At 49.6% G+C, this 21,887-nt stretch overlaps 1 protein-coding gene across 8 annotated transcripts in view; it reads right to left on the bottom strand.

The window, feature by feature from the left end:
* The window catches only part of ST7 (suppression of tumorigenicity 7), a 579,549-nt gene that overhangs the window by 66,528 nt on the left and 491,134 nt on the right, over positions 1–21,887 (bottom strand). For 6 of the 8 annotated variants that reach the window (XM_086919396.1, XM_086919395.1, XM_086919402.1 and 3 more), the window contains exon 12: positions 4,911–5,061. In XM_086919396.1, the coding sequence (XP_086775522.1) occupies positions 4,911–5,061 (151 nt within the window). The remainder of the gene's footprint in view (positions 1–4,910; positions 5,062–21,887) is intronic. The other 2 variants (XM_086919397.1, XM_086919407.1) reach the window with 1 other exon arrangement.

Here is a 21,887-nt window from a genome sequence, read left to right as displayed (position 1 = left end):
TGATACTTGCCCTTGGAAAGCTTTCAGTGCTAGGAATGGTTGTATGTCTAAACAACGACTGCCTAAACCATGACTGCCTTAACCACTAAAGCCTAACCACGAGCTATTCTTAACCACTACCTTTTTAGCACGACTTCTTAAACCATGAAATGAAACATCTCGTGTTTGGCCATTGGATGGCACTATTGTACTTACTATACTTCTTGCGTGAACCACTCGTTAGTATGCTTTGACAATGCATACCATTAGGCTTTTTTATTTTTTATTTATCTTTTTTTGTGGGGGGAGACCCCTCACCCTCCTTTAATGTTCCCTTAATTCTGAGGAGTGACATTATACAGGATACGTTATACTTCGTTGTTCAGCCTTTCGTAGTTCCGGCCGATGTTGTTCAGCAGTCTTCGTTATTTTCTCCTTGTTGTTCAGGTGAGTCGTGGTTCAATCATCGTGGTTTAGGATGTTTCCTGCTAGGAATATAGCTAGTAACTCCAGGTGATTGATGCAGAGTAACTTTTGTTGCGGTGTTCACCTGCCTTGCATGGTGTGTTGCAGTAGGTGGGCTCCCCACCCGGAGAGCGATGAGTCTGCTGTCAAGACTATTTGAGGAAGTGGCTCTAGGAACAGTCGCCCTTTGGAAAGGTTTTTGGTGTTCCACCACTGTAGAGAGCGATGAGTCCAACCGTCCATCAAAACTAGGTCTGTTAATTGACCTTGAGCCTGATTCCATTGTCATGATAAGCACTCTTGTACAGGACGCATTTGAAGTCTTGCATGGGGCACTATGAAAATGCAAGAAGCCATCATCCCTATGAGCTGCATGAACACTTGTGCTGGAAGGGAGTGTTGTAGCTGAAAATTTGTGAGAAGAGTTTGCATGCTAGCTATCCTTACTGGAGTGGGATAAGCTAGCGCTGTTGAGGTGTTTATTGTGGCACCGAGGTACTGTTGTACTTTGAATGGTTTCAGACGAGACTTGGTGTGGTTTATTGTGAACCCCAAGTTCTGGAGCAGTTGGATAGTGGCATGAGTGTGTTCCACACACTGGTTGTATGAGCTGGCTTTTATGAGCCAGTCGTCTAGGTCGGGGAAGACGTGGATGTGCTGTCTTCGTAAATGTGTTGCCACTACTGCTAGGCATTTGGTGAATACTCTTGGTGCTGTTGTGACTCCGAATAGGAGTACTTTGAATTGATAGTGCTGCCCGACTATTACAAATCTGAGATACTTCCTGTGAGCTTTGTGAATGGGAATGTGGAAGTATGCATCCTTGAGATCTTGAGTAGCAAGGAAGTTGTTTTGTAATAGGAGAGGAAGGACTTGTTGGTGAGTGACCATGCGAAAATGGTCTGACTGTATGTATATGTTTAGCGGTCTGAGGTCTAGAATAGGCCTTAGAGAGCCGTCCTTCTTTGGGATAAGAAAGTATAGGGAGTAAACCCCCTTGTTTTGTTGGTGCAGAGGAACTGGTTCTTTTTCACTTTTTTCTAGCAAAGATATTAATTCTTCCTTTAACAGAGATAGATGTTTTTGTGACATTGGACGCTGTTTGGGTGGTATGTTGGGGGGGGGGGGGGGGGGGGGGGGGTAGATGTTAGTTCTAGACAGTAACCTGACAGAATAATTTGTCGCACCCACCTGTCTGATGTGATGTCGGTCCAGGCAGGAAGGAATTGTTGTAGTCTTCCCCCACAGGAGTGGAATGTTGGGGGGAAGGGGAGGAAAGTCATTGGGTAGAGGTGGAGGCAGAGCGAGAGTTGTTGGTTTTGCCTCTGCCTTTGTTGTTGTTACCCCTGTAACCCCCTCTATGGTAGCCTCTAGTGAATGTAGATTGGCTAGGGGTCTTGTAGGAAGTGGAGGGGCTTTCGGTAGAGTAGCCTCTTGCATTGCCTCTATATGATGAGCGACGAAAAGAACGTCTGGGAGCATGCAGCTGCAAGGCTCCCATAGATTTAGCTGTGTTGGTTTTTTTTCATTTTCTCTAAAGATACATCGACATTAGGGCCAAATAAGTGTTTCTCATCAAATGGCTAATTGAGGATGGAATTTTGTACCTTAGGTTTAAAACCTGAAATACGTAGCCAGGCATGGCTACACAAAAGGACACTAGTATTGATTGCCCTTGAGGCAGTATATGCAGCATCTAGGGCACAACGGATGGAAGTATTAGTGATATTTTTACCTTCTTGTATGAGTTCATTGGCCCTATTTTTATATTTGTCTGGTACATGCTGCATTATGAACTCCAGTTCATCATAATGTACCCTGTCATATCTTGCCAATAGCACTTGGGTATTGGCAATGTGCCATATGTTAGCTGCCTGAGACGCTGTTCGTTTGCCGGAGGCGTCAAGGAGTTTAGATTCCGTGTCTGGTGGTGAGGCCTCAACTGATGTTTGTGAATTAGCACGTTTACGTGTGTTAGAAACTACTAAGGAATCTAGGGGTGCTGGGCCTCTAATGTAAGCTAGATCTGTATGGGCAGCTTTGTATTTTTTCCCAATGCGGGGGTTGAAGACTCGAGCCCTAACAGGATCTTTAAAGACCTTTGTTGCATGCTTAATGACCCCCTTAAGCATTGGCAGAATGGCAGTAGACCTTTGTGTATCGTCAAAAGTGTCCAATAGAAGTCTTCCTCCACAGTGTCTTTGTGCAAATCGACCCCATGGTATTGGGCAGCCCTCTGGACTAGTAGGTTAAAACCTATAGTGTCCTCTGGCGGGATGGCCTGGAGGGATATACATCATATTGAGGGATGTAAGGCACATCAGAGGTGTTATAATCATCCCATGGATTAGGTGACTGAGGGGGACTATCGTTCCCTATTGGTTGATAAGCACCCCACCGGTGTCATCAGAGTCTGTGTCTACATCATCATCTGGGTTAGGGGATGGTGTAGGAGAATGATGTGGTGGAGGAGGTGGAAGATTATGGGGAAGTGGAGAAGGGACCCTTAATGGAGAGGTTGCAATGTCTCTCATCTGAGGAGGAGGAGGAGGGGCAGGCGCCTCTAGTGGTCTCTTCTCGGAGCCAAGAGACACTTGTCCAGTCTTAGGATTCTTTACAAGAGTCTTTTGAGTAGGATCCGGTGTAAAAAGCTCTTCTGAGGATGGCAGGTCCTTTCGATATCGGTTTGGTAGTTGGTCTAGGGTCTTTTGGCTTAGAACTGTGATCTTTTGCAATGTCTTTAACCGGAACGTGTTTTTATGGTTCCGTGGGTTTTTTCGGTTCCGAAACATGGGATTCGGGACCTTTAGGTAGTTTTTTTACTCGGCTCAGAGTGCGGTTTTGACGTCAATGAGCCGGTGCCAGTCTTCGGCGCCGAGTGCTTGGGTGTCGAAGCAGCGGTTGGCGTGGATACGGAAGATGGCTTTTTTTCGGTGTCAGTGTAGGATCGACACAGGGAATAGGCTGTCTCGAGCCCGAGCCACCTGAAGGCTTAGTAGGCTTCTTTGCCGAGCCCGAGGGCGGGGCGTGGGAAGCAGTCTCTCGGTGTGCACCCGGGCCCGAAGGTGAGGGTGTGACGAAGCCTTTTTGGAGGGTGTCGAGGAAGGGTCGGAGTCGACGTGCTTACTTACGACCCGCTGAGCTGGAGTGATGTCCTGGACGTCTGAGTTTTCGGCATCCGAGGAGCTGGCGCTTATTTCGGCCCGCTGCTGTTCTGGCACGTCGACGCCCTCTTGGAAGATATCATCCGGGATCGATGCTGACCAGCGAGCCATTGTTCTTAGAGCTCGTCGGTCCCGAATAGTCTTCTTGGAGCGGAAGAAGGCACAAGCGGAGCAGTCTTTGGCCTCGTGCTCTGGTGAGAGGCAAAGGTTGCACACCTCATGTAGATCTGTGTGGAGAAACTTCGATCTACATCGAGGACACCTCTTGAATGGCGTCCTTTCCATGAGCCAGAGAGTAAGGCCTGGGTAGGCCCGAAAGCCTTCATCGACGAATGGAATCGAAGACTTCGAAGTGGTGAAGATACACGTCGATGGGGACCGCGATCGAAACAATACCGTCAAACTGGGTGAGGATTGTGCGCCGAAGGAAAATCGGTTTCAAACTGGAGCGCAGGAAACACATCCGAGCCCGATGGTGGAAAAAAAACAATCGGAGGATGGAGCCGATGCCCATGTGCAATATGGTACAAAGGAAGAGTCACCTAACTCGTGACTTCCAAAGAACTTTTCAGGACAAAAACAAACTGCAAACATACAGGCCCAACACTAGGTGGCGATCTATGCATAGTGTGTAATCTGCAGCTCATATGCCTCGCACATACACTTTTTTGAACTCTGAAGCGACTTTATCATTTTATGTGATGTTTGTTGATTTACATAGGAAACATTTTCATGGCTAGGCTGGTGCACGGGCAGTAAGATCTGAGCCAGACCCTTGGCTTGGCTTCCCCTGTAAATCTATTGTCTCGCCCACCGCTGGGTATTTTCATACCCTGTATGTTAACAAAAAACGGCTGCAGGATTCATACAGAGCAAAGTATGGGAAGAGAAAAGTAATGTTTGATAATTTTGTAATGGGCTCCCCCTAGATACAGATATTCAAACTGCAGGTGAAACCCGACATCCTACTTGAATGATGTAGTATTGGGCATTATTTTTAATGCGTCAGTTACTTACCGGAGATTTCACCCTAATTAATTACTTAATGAGGCGCAGCAGCCTCATTAGTTAATTAATTGGGGGGGGCGTAACAAGGAGGTAATGATAAATTACTGATTGGTTTAGACCGCCCTGCAAACTTTGAGTTATAACATTCATTCAAAAGAGCTGATACACAGTTAATGTTCTAATTGAGCCAACCGCCCGCTTCCAATAATCGCAGCCGGTATGCACACTTTCAGATATAAGTGACTTTCTTCAAGCATTTATTTTCATTGAATATTTCGGAAAAGAAGTACTTACTGCCTTCCCACGTACAATGTAAGAGATTTAAGGCACCCTCCACCCTTTTCCAGTGCTGAAGATGAAAGAATGCGTATGCTATTGCTTCGCTGTCCCCTCTCTTCAAGATATGTTCTGGGGGTAATATTAAACTTTTCATTTCTAGTAGATACTGCAACAGAAACAGAACAACACAGTCATTTTTCGAAACGTGCCGCACATAGGTAAGTAACTAGGGCAATTCAAAAAAACAAGACACACTTTATTGCCTCTACTTTTTTTGCAACTACTGCTGATCTATATGAAGCACATTGACGTTTACACTGAACATTACCACACCACTTTTTGGAAGCTGTGATTATTCACTTCAGCCCAGTCCTCTCCTCTTATGCAAACGGTGTCCTATCTTATCATTGCAACTAGTTCATCGGGTGTCTTTACTTCGAAGGCAGTACATAGGGAGTCTTTACTTTACATTGTAGGTAAGGTAAATATAGTAAAATCTCTCATTTTAAATGTCCCTAACTGTATCTATATAAATGTATCTATCTAAACACACATACACATACAATATACACAAAGACGTATGTACACAAAGGCCTGCATGTACACACAGACACACACACACACACACTGAATAGCTTATGTATAGTCAAACTATAGACTAAATGCAGTAAAACAACATACAGAAAATTAGGAAATAAGCACAATTAAACTAAAAAGGAACATCTAGACACGATAGATATGAATTTAGGACTATGGGAGTACGCCTACCTATAGGAGTAAATGGTATATTAGAGGGTTTTTTTTGGAGGGGGAGGGGTGGTTACTGTTCATATTGTAGCAGGACCAAAGCTAACTTGCTAGAACAGTCTGACTTCGCATATTCGGCAAAAAGTGATTGCTGCGTGTGTTAGAGGTCCTTGGCCTGGCATTTCAGGGTGTAATGTTTCTTTTGGAGTAGGACCAAGAATGAATTATACATGAATAGTACCTGTGCAGAGTGGCACAGTGGGTGAATAATTATGGACCGGAATGTGACCGGAGCGATTGCCAATGGCTGATATTAATTCAAGCATTCCTTCCATCACCTTGTTGTCTTTCACAGCGAGTGTTCTACTGCCGCACACAATGCACTTTATTTTTAAATCTGCTGCCGGAAATAGTAAGCTATGCATTTATTTCTGTACACTTGTGTGCTAGACTGATATGTTTAATTTAAACGCCCAGTATGTTTTCTAAGGAGAGAAGAAACACGTATAATTAAAGCTACTTTTAAACAATTGTATTGAGGTGAGTGGTGGGGACAAAACGTTTTCAAGTTCACGGTCAAATGGCCTGTCAAGGGAGAAGCCATGTTTATACCATGTCCACGTTCGACGGCGCCCTCACACTTTCAAGGACTACTGTGTCCCTGATCGACAACAGAAACCGAGATTATATTTATTAGCGAATCTCTGTATTTGACCCCATCCACAAGGATAATGTACAGTATAAAAAACATGCAACTGCAGCTCCAAAACACTATCAAGTCATAAGAACATTCGATCGGAAAGCCTTTCACAAGTGCTTTCTAATCAATTTAACTCTGTAGCGCCAGGGAGCCTGTGGAAGGGGAAAAAAAGGAACAGATAAAGCATCAAAGCATCACAGGTCCGGCTCCCATGACACCCTCTGGAGCCCTACTGGCCTGCCCAGTCTATAGCTCGAATTCAAGGGAAACATCCTTTACCACACATCAATGACAATGCGGTATGTTACATCGCAGTTTTGACTACGCAAGTCGTTATATCGACTTGCACTGGATGGTGCTCTAAATTACTATTCCAACACCTTCCCTACTGTACGTAGACTGGAGTTGGAATAGTAATTCACACTGTCCCCAAGTTCAGCATCCTCCAGCGCATGTCGATGTAACAACTTGCGTTGTCAGCACTGCGATGTAAAATACTGCGTTGTAATAGAATGCGTTGTATCGTCATACATACGGAATCAAGCGCTGCCAAGGAGCTCACCAGCCACCCCCATGCAATCTAACTGTGCAAAGCACAAGACCCAATGCCTCCTGCTAGGTTATCAAGAAAAGCTTTGTCGGAGTCCACTTTAGAGAACACAAACCGCTTCTCTAATGTCACTCACAAGAAGTCCCAATTCGCACTAGCTTGTAGATCCCTCTGTTACCACTTTTCTACAGCACAACAAGTGCTTAACTGCGCTGTCAGGTGCACCAGCAGTGCTCCGGCTCCTGGCACCTCTGTATTCTACTCTGCTACAGCTCTATTCTCTGCACCTTGCTTGAGGGTCCCTCTAGCTTCTTTCCCACTGGCTGCATAGCAGCTGGAATGGAATGTCACTCCAACCAAATCATCTCTGAAAGTGTTGGAGAAGCGCAGGAGTGCTCGCTCCTATGGTGTTTGGCTTTATTCATCTGTTGGCTCCTGCTTCTGTTTTGTCGTGTCTCTTGAAGGACCCCGTGGACAGTGGAAACAATCCTCAACTCCATGGTGCCCGATATTACGACACCATAGAGCAAACCCAAATAAATCCAAGATTGGAGAGGGAGTGCTGTCGAATTCCTCCTCCAATAGTTCATAGTGGGTTCAAAGCTTAAAAGCAACTGGGAACCTTCCATGCGCCTGCGACGCGAAGCAGCACTTTCGCGGCCGGTCCAAAATAAGATTGAGCGGGACCGTACCCTGGGCGGAAAGAAAATTGTGGAGGCAGGTGGGGAGGTGGGCGTTGTGGTGACAGCATGAGGTGTAAGGAAGATGGGAGGAGGGCAGGGGGTTGATGAGCTATATTAAGGGTTGATTACAAAGTCTTTGATGGGATCCGATTGAGATCAAGTGGGATGGACAAGCTGCTGTTTGCATGACATTAAGTCAGGCAGCTCCCTGCTGCGCCCCTGGGCCAAGCTCCCCCATGCCAGCCCTGAGCACACAGTTGGAAATTGGGTAAATGGAGCAGATGGTCAGCTACTAGAAGTGAAGCCTATATCCCACGGCTGTCCCAGCCACCTGCCCAATCAGGATGCTGTGGTGCTCAGGAAGTAATTATTGTCCCCTTGCTCTGGCAGCACCTTCAGATGATCAGCACTCTTGGTAATTACTGCACTACAGTGCGGCACCAGGGTGGCCACCACTGCACTGTCCCCTGCTTGTGTGCTGCGCATCTCCTATGTCCTTAGGGTCCGAAGGGGCATCCACTGATTGTGATCATGGAGTTAACACTAAGTCACCATCGCTCCAACCTCCTCAGAGAGGATCTGGTAGGTTCTGGGCCACGGCGGTATGTCACAGCATAAAACCAAAAGGAGCGGATCCCAGAACCTCACTAGAGTAGTGGACATCTTCAGCTCGGGACCCGCTAAAGTCACGTTTAAAGAGACTCTGTTACCTCTGTGGCTAGTTAGAATGAGAAGCCTAGCGCATATCACTGCTACAAACTGAAGGCAATAATTAAATTGTTGCCTTGCAAATAACATGTGTCAGAAACTCCTGCAGTAGTTAAATGTGGATGTACTTGTAAAGCGCACTGCGACTCCATGGAGTATCCTGGCGCTGAAGACCGCTGGGGAACCCTTCCTGGTTTTCCCTGTGAGATGGTCGCTTTCTGGGTATCTCCAAGGTGAAACCGGGCATCCCCGGCGTCTGTGGGAGGCCGTTGTAGAGATGAGGCAAGCTTAATGCCCAGAGTTGCTGAGTGTGTTTCCTGGTTGGAGTAGGCACTGAGGCGAGAATTATCGAGTCCGTTTTGACCCTGGTCCACGACCAAGTTAAAAGGTCAATCTGGCTGAAGGCAATCCAAACTCCACCACAATGAGCTATGCCTAGCACAAAGTACCAAAAAATAACTGCTTTAGCCAAAGTAAATGACACATGCAGTTTTCATTGTTTTAAAAATCTATCCTCAAAGATAGGGCTGGTAAAAGATTAACTCGATTGTCTCAGCACATTCATGTAGAGATTTCAATGAACTTTACAGGCAGTCAGGCATAATTTCAATATACCCATGAGAGACTACAGCATTGAAAGAAAATCTGTTTCCCTCTTCCATGTACAAGCATCCCAATCAAGCTTTTTAAAAAAAATTTCAAATACCTTTATTGAGAAAAATCAAGACAGACACAGTACATTGTGCGATATCGCCGTGCAAATATACAAAAACAAAAAGCAGGTCAATCATTGTATTACAAATAGATGTCAACTGTCGGCACATTTAAGCATTCATAAGGGTAATATCACAGCTCCACTTCACAGAGATCCCACCCTCGTGGGGAAACAACACAGAGCAGTAGCAGCAGGGCGGAGGAAAGGGGGGTGACCAGCGCCGGCGGGGAGCGCGGGAGAGGCAGGGCCACTGGAGCGGGGACGGGAGAGAAGGTAGGTGACCAGAGGGCCCCAGGTGTCAACAGGTCGGTACCTAGTAGGCATTAAATCCCAGAACTCCGATAGGAGAGTGTGGCACTGAGAGGCGTCCTCCAGCCAACTCTCACCTTGGGAGCAGGGCGGTGACCCCAACACATGGCCACCCTACGCCTAGCAAGAACCAGCAGCATCGCAATCAGGTGGCGAGAGACGTCAGGGCAGAATTTGACGAAACCGAGAAGGCACTGTGGTGGATCCGGATGCACCGTTGCGCCAGTGATTTCAGAAATTGCAGCACACACACCGCCTGCCAGAAATCCGAGACCTTAGGAGAAAGCCAAGCAAGATGAGCAAAATCCGCCGCAGGGGCAGCGCAACTCACACAATTGTCAGTCACCAGGGGTAAGCCCGAGCTGGTGGAGCTGCACCGGGGTGCGGTACAGCCTATGCAAATATTTGAAATGGATCAACCGGAGACGGTAGTTCGTCGACAGCCTCCGTCTGATTACAACAGTAAAGCCAGTCTGCCGGCGAGACGTCAGTACCAAGATCAGCACCCCATGCCTCACGAGCACGATCAGAGGAGATGGGGTCGGACACTATAGTGAGAGCATATAAATTGGTAACTAGTTTGTGCGGAGTCGAGGAGGTGTATATGAAGTCCAGAGCTGGCATGGTGGGTGGGGGCTGAGGGAAGGTGGGGTGCAGCTTCCGGCACGTGGCACGCAGCTGGTAGAATAAAAGTGTGTCCAGTGGCCCTGAGGAGTCAGGGAGCGTATAGAAGGTGTTCTCCGGGTAGAGATCCGCAACCGTTGTCATGCCCAAGCGCGTCGCACTCCTGGACATGCTAGAGGCCTGAGGTGAGGCAAAATCTGGGTGGTTCACTATGGGCATGGAGTTGGCAGACAGCAGAGGAACGCCAGACAACCGGCGCAGGCCAGACCAGGCCCATCGCGGCGACTCAACCGTGTCGACCTCGGCCCGAGGGCGCACCGCGGGTGTGAACAAAGCTGTGGACAGAGGCCAGGGAGACGCCACATCTGTCTCCACTGCGACATGAGGCTGATAAGGGGAGGGTGGATCCATAAGTGCAGGAAGCTGGCCTGAGCACACAGGGCATAAAGCCTGAAGTCAGGCGCGCCCATCCCGCCAGCAGACATGGGTAGGGTAAGGATGTAATCAGCCACTCTTGGTTGTTTACCCGCCCAGACTAGCGAAATGATTATGGAGCGTAGTTTGCGAAAGAAGTGCCAGGGATATTTAAAAACAAATAGAGAAATTTAGGAAGTACAACCATTTTAGCGATTGCGATGCGGCCCGCCAAGGACAGAGGATGCCGGCTCCACGATGAAATCCTGGATTCCAGCCAGTCCACCGCACACCCAAAGTTTTATCTCCACAGTTCATCCAGATCCCTACTCAGCCAGATGCCCAAATAGCGCTTGGGGCCGGAGGCCCACACAAAAGGAAAAACGGGTGAGAATGGCACAGTGGCGTCAGGAAAAGGGAAAAGAACCGACTTGGTCCAGTTCACCTGGATCCCAGACAGCCCACCAAAGCGAATGATCTCCCGGACCAGAGGGCTAAGGTTCTCTTTGGGATGGCGGACGTACAGCGTGACGTCGTCCACATACATTGAAACTAGCAAGGAACGGGACGAGAAACCAATACCCCTATGAGTGTGGTGCTGCCGCAATCTGGCGGCCAGGGGCTCCATCGCTATAGCAAAAAGCATCGGCGATAGCGGACACCCCTGAAGTGTACCTCGGGCGATGGGGATAGGGTCGGAGACTTGGCCGTTGACGCGGAGACGTGCAGAGGGGCTGGTGTAGAGGAGTCTGACCTTGCACAGAAAGAGGTCACTGAAGCCCATATGCGGCAAGATGTAAAATAAGCAAGGCGGGAGGCAATCAATTTGGCAAAGATTTTGTTGTCTATATTGATTAAAGAAAGGGCACGATATGAATCACGACGGTCAGCAGGCTTATCAGGTTTGAGAAGCAGGGTTATCAGCGCCTCACATAGAGAGGGCGGGAAGGAGCCGTTGTCAAACAAGTCGTTATACATTGCAGCCAGATGTGGCTCCAAGATATCGGCGAAAGTTTTGTAAAACGAGGCTGGCAGGCCATCCATTCCAGGGGCCTTGTCGCCGGGTAAACTACTAATGGCAGCCAAAATTTCCTCCCTAGAGAACGGTTCATATTGGCATTTACGGTGGTAATCTTCCAACCAGACCAGCGCTATAGAATCGAAATGTTGGTCGAATTCCTCCCGCGGCAGGGGAGTGCCAGCGGAGTAGAGCTGAGAGTGGAAGTCGAGAAAGCGAGATTGTATGTCCACTGGGGAGGTAGTCCTGTCCGGGCCACTGTCACTCAAGGCCGTGACATAGGATGCAGCACACGGAGGACGTAGAAGGTTAGCGAGGGTGTGCCCCGGGCGGTCCCCCTCTCCAAAGCGGCGCACCCGACCCTCCCCGCCCAGGATGGACAGTTCACGTCCAGCCTCATCGGTGTATTCAGTGTGTTTTTGATGCTGAAGCGCCAGCGTCTCGGGTGCCGCCTGGGCGGCGTCAAGATCTTTGATTTCCTCCTCAAGTTTAGCCAAAGTGGCACGAATAGATCGACGGACGCTGGCCTGTTTAGAAATACATTTGTCACGACTGACGGGCTTAAACCCCTCCCATAGGGTGGAAGCAGAGTCCACAGAGCCCGCATTGAGATTGAAATAATTGGTTGTCGCGGTCTAGATGTCCGCACAGAAAGCAGAGTACCGAAGGGCATTAGGAGGAAGGCGCCAAGTAAAGGTCCGTCGGGGGAGTGAGGGGGGCGAAGGCGAATCTGAACTGGTACGTGGTCGGAAAAGGTGCGAGCCGTGTGCACCGGGTCGGCAAGCCAGGACAGGGCGTCCGGCGAGGTCAGCCAGAAGTCTATGCGTGACCAACATCCCTGTGCACCAGTAAAGCAGGTGCCCTCCCACACGTCGGGATGAGAGTGACGCCAGGCATCGTAAAGGGCATTGTCAGTTAGAATGGATAAAAGAGCTGCAGCAGTTCGCGGGTGAGACGAGTGAGAGCCCGATCGATCCAAGGTCGCGGAAAGAGCAACATTAAAGTCCCCCCCCCAAAGGATAGCTGCAGGACCACCGGAGGGGATAAGATTCCAAACGGGAGTAAACAATTCTGCGTCATCGTAATTGGGCCGTAAACCGCAGCAATAGTGACAGGATGTGTAAATAGTAAACCATGAAGAATCGCGAATCGTGTACCTGCCTTCTGGATCTACGATCACCCTGGCGGTCTGCCACGGGAGGCCCCGCCTTATCAGAATGGAGACACCCCTGGCATACGACGAGTAGGTGGCGGAGTGGGATTCCTCCCAATACCAGGAGTGAAGTTTAGAGATGTTCCCCGGCAGCAGGTGCGTCTCCTGCAAGAGACATATATCCACTTTGTGCCATTGTAAATGTGAAAGAATCAGTCGGGCTTTACGGTGGTGATTCAAGCTCCGGATATTCCAGGACCAGCAAACTACATCAGCCATGGAGGCGCAGTGTTGAGGACAGTACCGTGCAGCACAGGTGAGCGGGCCCGCAAAGGGTCACAGCGCACATAGGGAGCAGAAAGGGGGAGGGCGGTGTCCTGCCGTCCAGGCGGAAGGGGGGGAGAAGGCACCCCGGGTCCGAACATGGGGGAAGTCCATAGCCAGGGCAGTGAAAGAAAAACGTGCAAGCGACTAACTGGAAGGCAGGGCCCGGAGCGCAGGATCCCACAGTGGGCAAAACAAGCACAACATGGGGCAAACTGCAGAAGGTGCAGCATATTGGAGGAGGGAGGGACCAGTGGAGCAACTGGTTGACCTTCAATCAATGACCAGCGAGCAGGAGCAGAGCAAGCCATAAAACACAGGGGAGCGCAGCCTGCAAGCTTGAGCATGAATAGCCAAAGAAATAAGCACAGTACATTGTCAGTGCAGAAACATGTAAGAGCAGTATTAAACAGCAAAACAGCAGCAAACTGAAGCCGCCTCCTCAGTAGAGGAGCAGAACACCCCACAATCCCCCCACACCGCCACCCATCCCTGCAAAGCAGCCCCGGACCAAAAAACTCCAACCACTCCACATCCACTCCAACCCCCCGGGGACCTACAACTAGGAGAGGGAAGAACAATGAGAGAAAAGGGAATCATCCCGTGAGGGCATGGCAGGGTTAGGCATACGCCCCTGCAGAGAAGCAGGGTGGCCAAGCAGTAGTCGTCGAACATTATTCAAATGCAAAGGGAAAGATCATAAACCAGAAATGTCGGCACTTCTCAATCGTTGTCACTGAGGCGGCCAGTCCCGTCAGGCTGAGATGTGAAAGGAGAGGAGCGGGCACCTTTGTCCAATTTCTTAGCAAATGCCAGGGCCTCTCTGGGATCAGGAAAGACTAGAGTTTTTGTGCCCTGGCGAACCCTCAGCTTCGCCGGATAGGCCAGGGAGTACGACACCTCGTGCTTTAGGAGGATACGTTTGGCAGGAAGACATTTTCTCCGTGCAGCTTAGACAGCAAGGGTATAGTCCAGGTCGGAGGAGAGTGTGTTACCCTGGTGGGTGATGGTGCCCTTATCGCGTGCAGCCCCGAGAATGGCATCCCGGTCCCGGTAGTAAAAAATCTTCGCAATGAACGTGGCCGGGACGTGGACCGAGAAAGCGATGGGTACGCTCTACGATGAAAACCGTGGATAGGACGTCGCTGAATAGTTCCTTAATCAGCTGTTACACAAATGCCTCCATTTTAGGAATGGTTGTGGACTCCGGAAGGCCCGTGATGCGGAGGTTGCTCCGCTGGGAGCGGGCCTCCAGGTCCTCGTTCTTGTCCCGGATCATGGCCAGGATCTTGTCCATCTGCAGTAGTTTTTGCTGGTCCTGGGTGGCAGCATCCTCAGCGTCCGAGACACTGGTTTCGACATGAAGGAGCCGGTTGTCATGGGAGTCGACGCAGGCCTTCACTGTGTCCAGTCGGCCTGAAAGTTGGTCCAGCTGGGTGGCTATGCCCGTCACCATGGATTTGACATCCAGCATGATAGCCTTGAGGTCATCCTCACGATGGGGGGGCCTCCATGTTGACAGCTGAGTTGGCACTCTCGGTGCCCGCACCGTCCTGACGAGAAGACCTCCGGAGTTCAAATGCTATCTTGGGCTGTTTGGGATTGTTTTTCCCCATGATGGGAGGCCCCAGCAACAGGATCGCCAGGAAGCTGCAAAGCCGTTCAGTACAGGCAGCCAACACGTGCCCACCCGCCCGAAGAAAGCAAGTCAAGTGGGTGCACCGCCGAATCCGGGAATCAAGGGGCCCCTAGGTGGAACAAAAGCGGCGACATCCCGCTCCCTCAGACACCGGGCGAGGTCACCACACTCCGAGGATGAAGGTCCCACCAAGGTGCGTCCAGTAATGCAAGGCCAGGACAGCGAGGCGCGTCCAGACACCGGATGGAGTGGCAGGTAGCGGAGCAGGGTACAGGCAGCCCCAATGAGCCCACCGGGGCAGTAGCGACAGATAGCCGGGGTGTTGAAGGTGCAGCCGTGGTGATGGTCCCGCAATGGTGGCGGCGAGAAGAGTGCAGACAGATGGACCGGTGGGGCCCAGCAGGCTTAAGATCCAATCTAGGCGTTGCAGTGCCCTGGTGGGGCGCAGAACTGAGAACAGGGAAAGGCAGGGCACAGAGAGCAAAGGGCAGCTCCCATGTAGCCCTGGAAGCAGATAATTGTCAAGGAGAGGGGTGGGGAGCACACCTGTCTGCAGCGAAGGCGAGCAGGGATTTGTGGGGGGCCCGCCACTCGCAGCCCCGAGTCCGGGCACTCGCGGCGGCCGCGGAAGGCGGCCAAACGACTGGCACCCCTCACGCAGTGCACCTGGCTGGGAGGAGCGGCCCACGAGCCCCCAACCCCGCCTGGAAAGCTACAGAGACCGCCCCCAATCAACCACAGGCCTGCGACATCCAGCAATCTACAACAGCTGCCAAGGTGAAAGGCACAGCCCCGTGGTCCAGGAGGCGTGACCCCGATTGCACAGGCGATGGCCCAGCCCCTCCAGGGGACAGAGCACTCCAAAGGATGACCGGAGAGGGAACAGCTGGGGGGCAGCAATAGAGGAGTCCAGGCGGCAGAAGACAGGAGGTGAGCAGAGAGCCGGCAGGGCCGCAGCAGGTCCTAGGCCCGCCCCAGTAGGTGCAGCCCACAGGAGTGACAAAGGGCCGAGTCCAAGGGCAGACAGAACACCGGGAGTGGCAGGCAGCGCCCGCACAGCCAGAAGTAACTATAGGTTACGGGGGGGAGGGTGCACAAGCAACCATGGCAGCAGCGAGCGGGGAGAGTCTCAGGGGTCCACCGCATGCAACGCCGAGCCCGGGCGCCCGCACGAGGCAGCCCGGAGCGCACCAGGGGTCTGGCGCTCACTACACAGCAAGCCGTGCCCGGCAGGACGAACCGGCCCCCAAACCCGCCTGATGGACCACAGCAGCAGACCTACTCACCCGCGGCCGGCCAGCAGCAATCCAACGGCTCCCGGCACCTGCAGGCAGTCTCCAGCTGAGAAGGCCTGACCTCGCGATCGAGAGGTCTTAGGCCCGCCGTCCCGGGGAAAAATGGCACAGCTCCGCCGCAGGATTCAGTGAGGAGGCGGAGGCGTGATGGTTCGGCGCCGCACTAGATCAGGAGCCAGGAATCCGCCTCAGAGTCCAGCGATGGTAAGGATTTCGACAGGATTATGTCGGATATTTATGCTTGGCCAGCAGAGCCCACTCAATGTGTGGCCATCTTGCAGCCGGCCAAGCCACGCCCCCCAGCATCCCAATCAAGCTTTATTTATACAAGACTGCCGACTTGTCAAAGTGGTTTCAATTATTCAGATCCATTAATTGATGAAAAGCCCAGAGTAATAGAGGGCATACCAGAAATCAGGAGAAGAAGTTACTGACCTTTGGTAACGATGTATCTGTGAGAGATATAGGTTAGTTATAGATTCCTTACCTTAGAATTACCCCCAGGAGTCAGACTGGCTCCGGAGAATTTTTTCCTAGCAGTATCCCTGCGTGTCGGTAGTTGGCGTAGGTCGACTCAGCGTCTGTCGTAGGTATCGTGTTTGCCGGGATGACATCGCTGTGCATATTTAGACGCCGCCTCTGTACGCTGAAGTCAGTTCTGACATGACTTTCCACACCAGAAGCGCAGAGCCATGCAAGACACTGACCACAGGTGTGCTAAACCTAGGGCCCTTGTAAGGGAGACCCTGTCCCTAGAAGTCAGTTTGCAGAGCTGGGAGGATGGGTGGGGCAGTAAGGAATCTTAACTAACCTATGTCTCTTACAGATACATCATTACCGAAGGTGAGTAAATTGTTCATCTGAAATAGACAGTTTGTTATAGATTCATTACTTTAAAATAGATACCCCAGCAATACCAACCAGAGGATGGTCTGCGAACCAAGTTCACATCTGAAAGTCCTGGAGAACAGCATGGGCAAAATATCCGTTCCTCGGACTTTGCTGTCCAAGCAGTAATGTCTGTGGAATGTGTGCAAGGATTCCAACGTGGCTGCCTGACAGATGTCAAGGAGTGGAACTCTACGTGCAAGAGCAGTGCTGGCCACCGTAGCTCTGGTGGAATGAGCTCGGAGCCCCACTGGAGGTTCCTTTTTTGCCAAAGCGTAACAGATTTTAATACCCATCTAGAGATGGTCCGCTTTTTAACAGCCCGACTTTTCTTAGCACCTACGTAGCCAACGAATAATTGATCATCCACCCGGAAATCGTTTGTGCGTCAAGTAGAAGGACAGCGCACGTTTAGGGCTCAGACAGTGGAGTCTCTCCTCCTCCTTGGAAGGGCGGCGGAGGTGGGAAAAGGGTGGGTAAAGTAATGATTTGTCCCATGTGAAAAGGTGTAACCACTTTTGGAAGGAAATAAGGGCCTCGTCCTAACTACCACTTTGTCCGGATGCAGAAAGAAGAAAGGGGGCTTACAAGAAAGTGCTTGGATCTCACTCACTCTGTGAGGAGAGGTGATGGCAACAAGGAAAGCTGTCTTCAGAGTGAGGAGCCTGAGAGGACAGTTCCAAAGAGGCTCGAAGGAAGAGCACATAATATTCCTTACGACCAGGTTCAAGTCCCACTACGGCATTACGAAAGGAGATGGAGGAAAAAGATGAGCAATACCCTTAAACAATCTATTTATAATAGGGGCCTTGAACAAGGTTGGCTGATATGATAGCAGAGATGGCTGCAAGATAGCCTTTAAGTGTTCCCAAGGTAGAGTCCTGTTGGGCCAAATAAAAAAGTATATACAAAAGGACCTCTGAAAGAGGGACACAAAAGGGATCCACAACCTTTGCAGTGCACCATGCCACAAACATATTCCATCAACAGACTTATACCGTCTTAGTGCAGAGATGCCTGGCTGCAAAGATGACATTACAGACTTCGGGTGGAAGGTCAAAAGCTGTCAACTGTCGCCGCTCAATCCCCATGCAAGGAGGTGGAAGCTGGACAGGTTTGGGTGAAGAACCCTTCCCTGCTGCTGTAACAGAAGATCCTACCGAAGAGACCGTCTGAATGGAGGACTGATGGCAATGCTCAGGAGCTCTGGGTACCAGACCATTCGTGCCCAGTCTGGAGCCACAAGAATGACTTTGGCCCGGTCACGGTTGATCTTCTTCAGTACTCTGGGCAGAAGTGGTACAGGCGGAAAGGCGTACAGAGGCCACAGTTCCACTTGCGACGAAAAGCATCCCTGAGCGAGTGCCGCCCTGGAAACTCCAATGTGCAGAATTGCTGACAATGCGCATCTTCTTCGGTGGCAAAAAGATCTAACCAATGCTTTCACAACCGCTGAATGAGACCTTGCACCACCCCAGAGTGAAGACGTCATTCGTGATCTATCAGGCACTGGCGGCTGAGTTAGTCCGCTCTGGCGTTCGGAGAACCTACCAGGTGTCGAACCACCAAGGTCATGCCCTGATGTTCCAGCCATGTCCAGAGACGAAGAGCCTCCTGACATAGGGCTTGTTGTAGTACCACATGGCGGTAATATTGCCGGTGAACACCTGCACCACTTTCCCCTTTAGAGAGGGAAGGAATGCCTTCAGTGCCAGGTGGCTCGCCCGCAGCTCCAGAAGGTTGATATGGAGCCCGGACTCCACTAGAGACTAGACTTCTCTGATCTCTGCCTCTCCCAGATGGCTGCCCCATCCCAGGAATGACGCATCTGACACCAGCGTTACATCTGGTTGGGGAACGGAGAGGGATCTGCCTCTGACCCAAACGTGATTCCTTAGCCACCACTGCAGTTTTTGTGCAGTTCCCTCCGAGATCTGGACGTAGTCAGAAAGATTCCCCTGATGCTGTGCCCACTAGAATTTCAGGTCCCACTACAGAGCCCATATATGCCATCTGGCACGATCCACCAGCAGGATGCAGGATGCCATGAGGCCCAGGGTCATTCTCAACTAACTGCGGGATAGAGGCTGAAACATCGGTATCATAGCCTGAATATCCCGGACTTGCTGTTCGGGAGGATAGGCACAAAACTGCACTGTGTCCAGAACAGCTCAGATGAAAGGGAGCATCTGAGAGGGAATCAGGTGTGACTTTGGCTAGTTGATAGTGAATCCCAGCGAATCTAGGAGGTCCACCGTAGTCTGGAGGTGGGAGACGACAGCCTGGGGCGAGCCCGCCTTCAACAGCCAGTCGTCGCGATAGGGAAAGACTGGTACCCTGATCTTTGCAGATGAGCAGTGACCACTGCCATCACTTTCGTGAACATCCGAGGGGCACTGGCAAGGCCAAAGGGGAGCAAAGTGAACTGAAAATGCTTGTGGTCTACCGTGAACCGCAGGTAGCGTCTGTGGGCTGGAAGGACAGGGATGTAAAAAATAATCCCAGAAAAAGTCAACAAAGGTTGAAAAAAGCTTAGTCAAAGAATTCCTACAGGGGTAGCTATCTCTGCGCTAGGCTGGTGCAGAAAAATAAAGTACTGACGTTTGGGTGCAGGGGCGGCATCTAAATAGGCACTGCAACATCATCCCAGCGAACACGACGCCTAAGACGTGCGCAAAGTCGACCGACACCACCTACCAATACGAAGGGGTACGGCTAAGAAAACATTCTCCAGATCAGTCTAACGCCTGGGAGTAATTCTAAAGTAAGGAATCTATAACGGTCTCTTTCAGGTGATATTTATAGAGGGTCTCTAAAATGTAATGGGTAAAGGGCACCAGTTCCTTTCCAGTATTGTTCACAAAAACCTTTTGTGCAGATAAAAACCTACTAGTGAGGTGGGGCATTTACCCTTGACAAAAGAAAGATCTTTCAGATAGAATATCTGAAATACTCACTGGAACATGGCTTGGCCCATCCTGGTTTATAGGTACCAGGATGGGACCAGATGAAGAAGCATGATATCAATAAGATGAGTGAAGGTCAGTAATAATAAAAAATAAAATATATGTGTCTACTCTTTGAGGTCTGAGTTCACCCAGACGGTGATCCGGCATTTAGGGTTATAGGATACCTATTGAATGATGAGCGATAGTTAAGCAGACGGTAACCAATATCCCCACCCAAAAATCTTTCTTCCACCCCAAAGCAAAATCGGTAAATCCTCGGGAGACCAGTGAATGATTGGAGGACACTAGTACTACCATAGTACACTTCCCCCACACCCTCCCAGCCCTTCGAGCCCACATTTAGTAAAGCTGATGACTTTTACCATCTTGAAAATACCCAAAGGGGGATGGGTTAGCCTCTGGAACGTTTACCCCATTCGATAGGGACACCATAGGGGTCATTCACACCTACAAGCTTGTGCCAGGCATAAATGTGGCAACGGCAGACCACCACTCCAGAACACTCCGGGACCTGAGGAACATCAGAAGAGGACTAAACCTCCTGTTTGAGACCTGAGAAGAGCCTTGAAGACTTTCTTGCACCAAGGACAGAGTCATAACACTGACCTCCTGTTAAAGCTACAACAAGCTACAATAGGTCTTTCCTGAAACTGCCGAGCTGATCAGTGACAACTGGACGTGGACTGCTCTCTACCCAAACCTTGTGAGTCTGAGTGCCTCCCCTTAGGCCCTGGAGAGCTTTAGCAGAGTACTTCTGAGTGGATTGGGACCTAAAGAACTAAAGTCAGAAGGTAAAAGACGAACTTGGTTAGTGTATTCAACCCATGCTCCATTACAGTCAGCATCAAATTGCACCTAGGTTTTGTTTTCCCACAACCACTCTTATTGGCACTTTGTCCTTCTTGGTGCTATTTCTACTATAAACATTGATATCTCCAGTTTCTCAATTTGGATTTTTGTCATTTTAGGGGCATTGTGTGTTTTCAATTGTACTCGGTTTTTCTAATTCAGTTTGGAATTTTTACTGTTTTGCAATTAAACTTTATTGGTATATTTTGATAGTGCATAAATACTTTACACATTGCCTCCAAGTTAAGTCTGTCTGCGCTGTGCATAGCTACCAGGGAGTAATGCTCAGGTTTATATAGTAGTTAACCCTGAAAAGAGTTGTGATTATTATTTTCCTCCTGAACTAATTGCCCATTAGTGGCAACAGTGAGATTGCTAGCCCAAACCACCTCACCTGAGTAGGTCTGGACTGCTCTGCTGCGCAACCCTGAGATAGTCAAATCCTACAATGGAGTGACTGGTTCCCAGTATTAAGACAATTGCAGACCTATTACTTGGTAAGGACTTACACCCTTCCAAACGAATAACCAGGTTTCTTACAATAAAGTAATAAGGAACCGAAAGGCAGGTTTTCATTTTAGAATTCAATGAAAAAGAACAGATGTGGTACCTATATTTTCCAAAAACGTAGTTGATACTTGAAACTGATATCCACCATGTGACATCAACTATCCTACTCCTGAGACATATAAAGCAATTTAAATACTATTCTCTGGAAAGGGGAACCCATTAAACAGAAATAATCACTGGCTTGTGAAAAATAAGTGTTATCCACTTAATTAGATTTTCTGTTTTGAGTAAAGTACAGAAATACTGGTCCATAAGCTAAGTAAAGTGTTTACTACTGTGCTGCATGACATGCGTATATGTTCAGTTTGAAAACTTTACCAATTTTTGAATTTTGAGGTGTGGATCAAGAATTTACTAAATGTCTGGCAATGGAGTATTTGGAGCACAGGGCAACTACAGGCTAGGGCATTATGTGTATGCAGCATCTTAGAGGTCATGATTTGTATTTAGTATAGTGATGAATATCAACAAAATTAAATTTGTAGATGAGATGTAAAATTCAATGACAAAATCCGAAATAAGTAGTTAACACCATAGCTGAATATGGAATTTGAATACACTTTAGACAGACTGGCGAGCATAGCTGATGTAGACGTAATGCCTGGCGTAGCGGGCTCTACCGGCCATTAAAGCCCTGCTCCAGTGTTAAGGGCCCGAGCCAGAGGCTAGGGCCTTTAACAAGGGAGCTGGCCTTTAATGGCCGGTAGAGCCTACAACGGAGGGTTCTAAGGCTAGTAGAACATTCCGTCCCTAGAGGGCAGAATGTTCTAATTTGTAAAAAACAAAGGCCTCACATAGCCCGATGGGGTTGAAATCCCATCGGGCTCCATAAGGCCT

Source organism: Lissotriton vulgaris, chromosome 1_1 (assembly GCF_964263255.1).
Source record: "Lissotriton vulgaris chromosome 1_1, aLisVul1.2, whole genome shotgun sequence".
Lineage (NCBI taxonomy): Eukaryota > Metazoa > Chordata > Amphibia > Caudata > Salamandridae > Lissotriton > Lissotriton vulgaris.
Note: the sequence above shows the minus strand (reverse complement) of the source record. Positions and strands in the feature narration are given on the sequence as shown.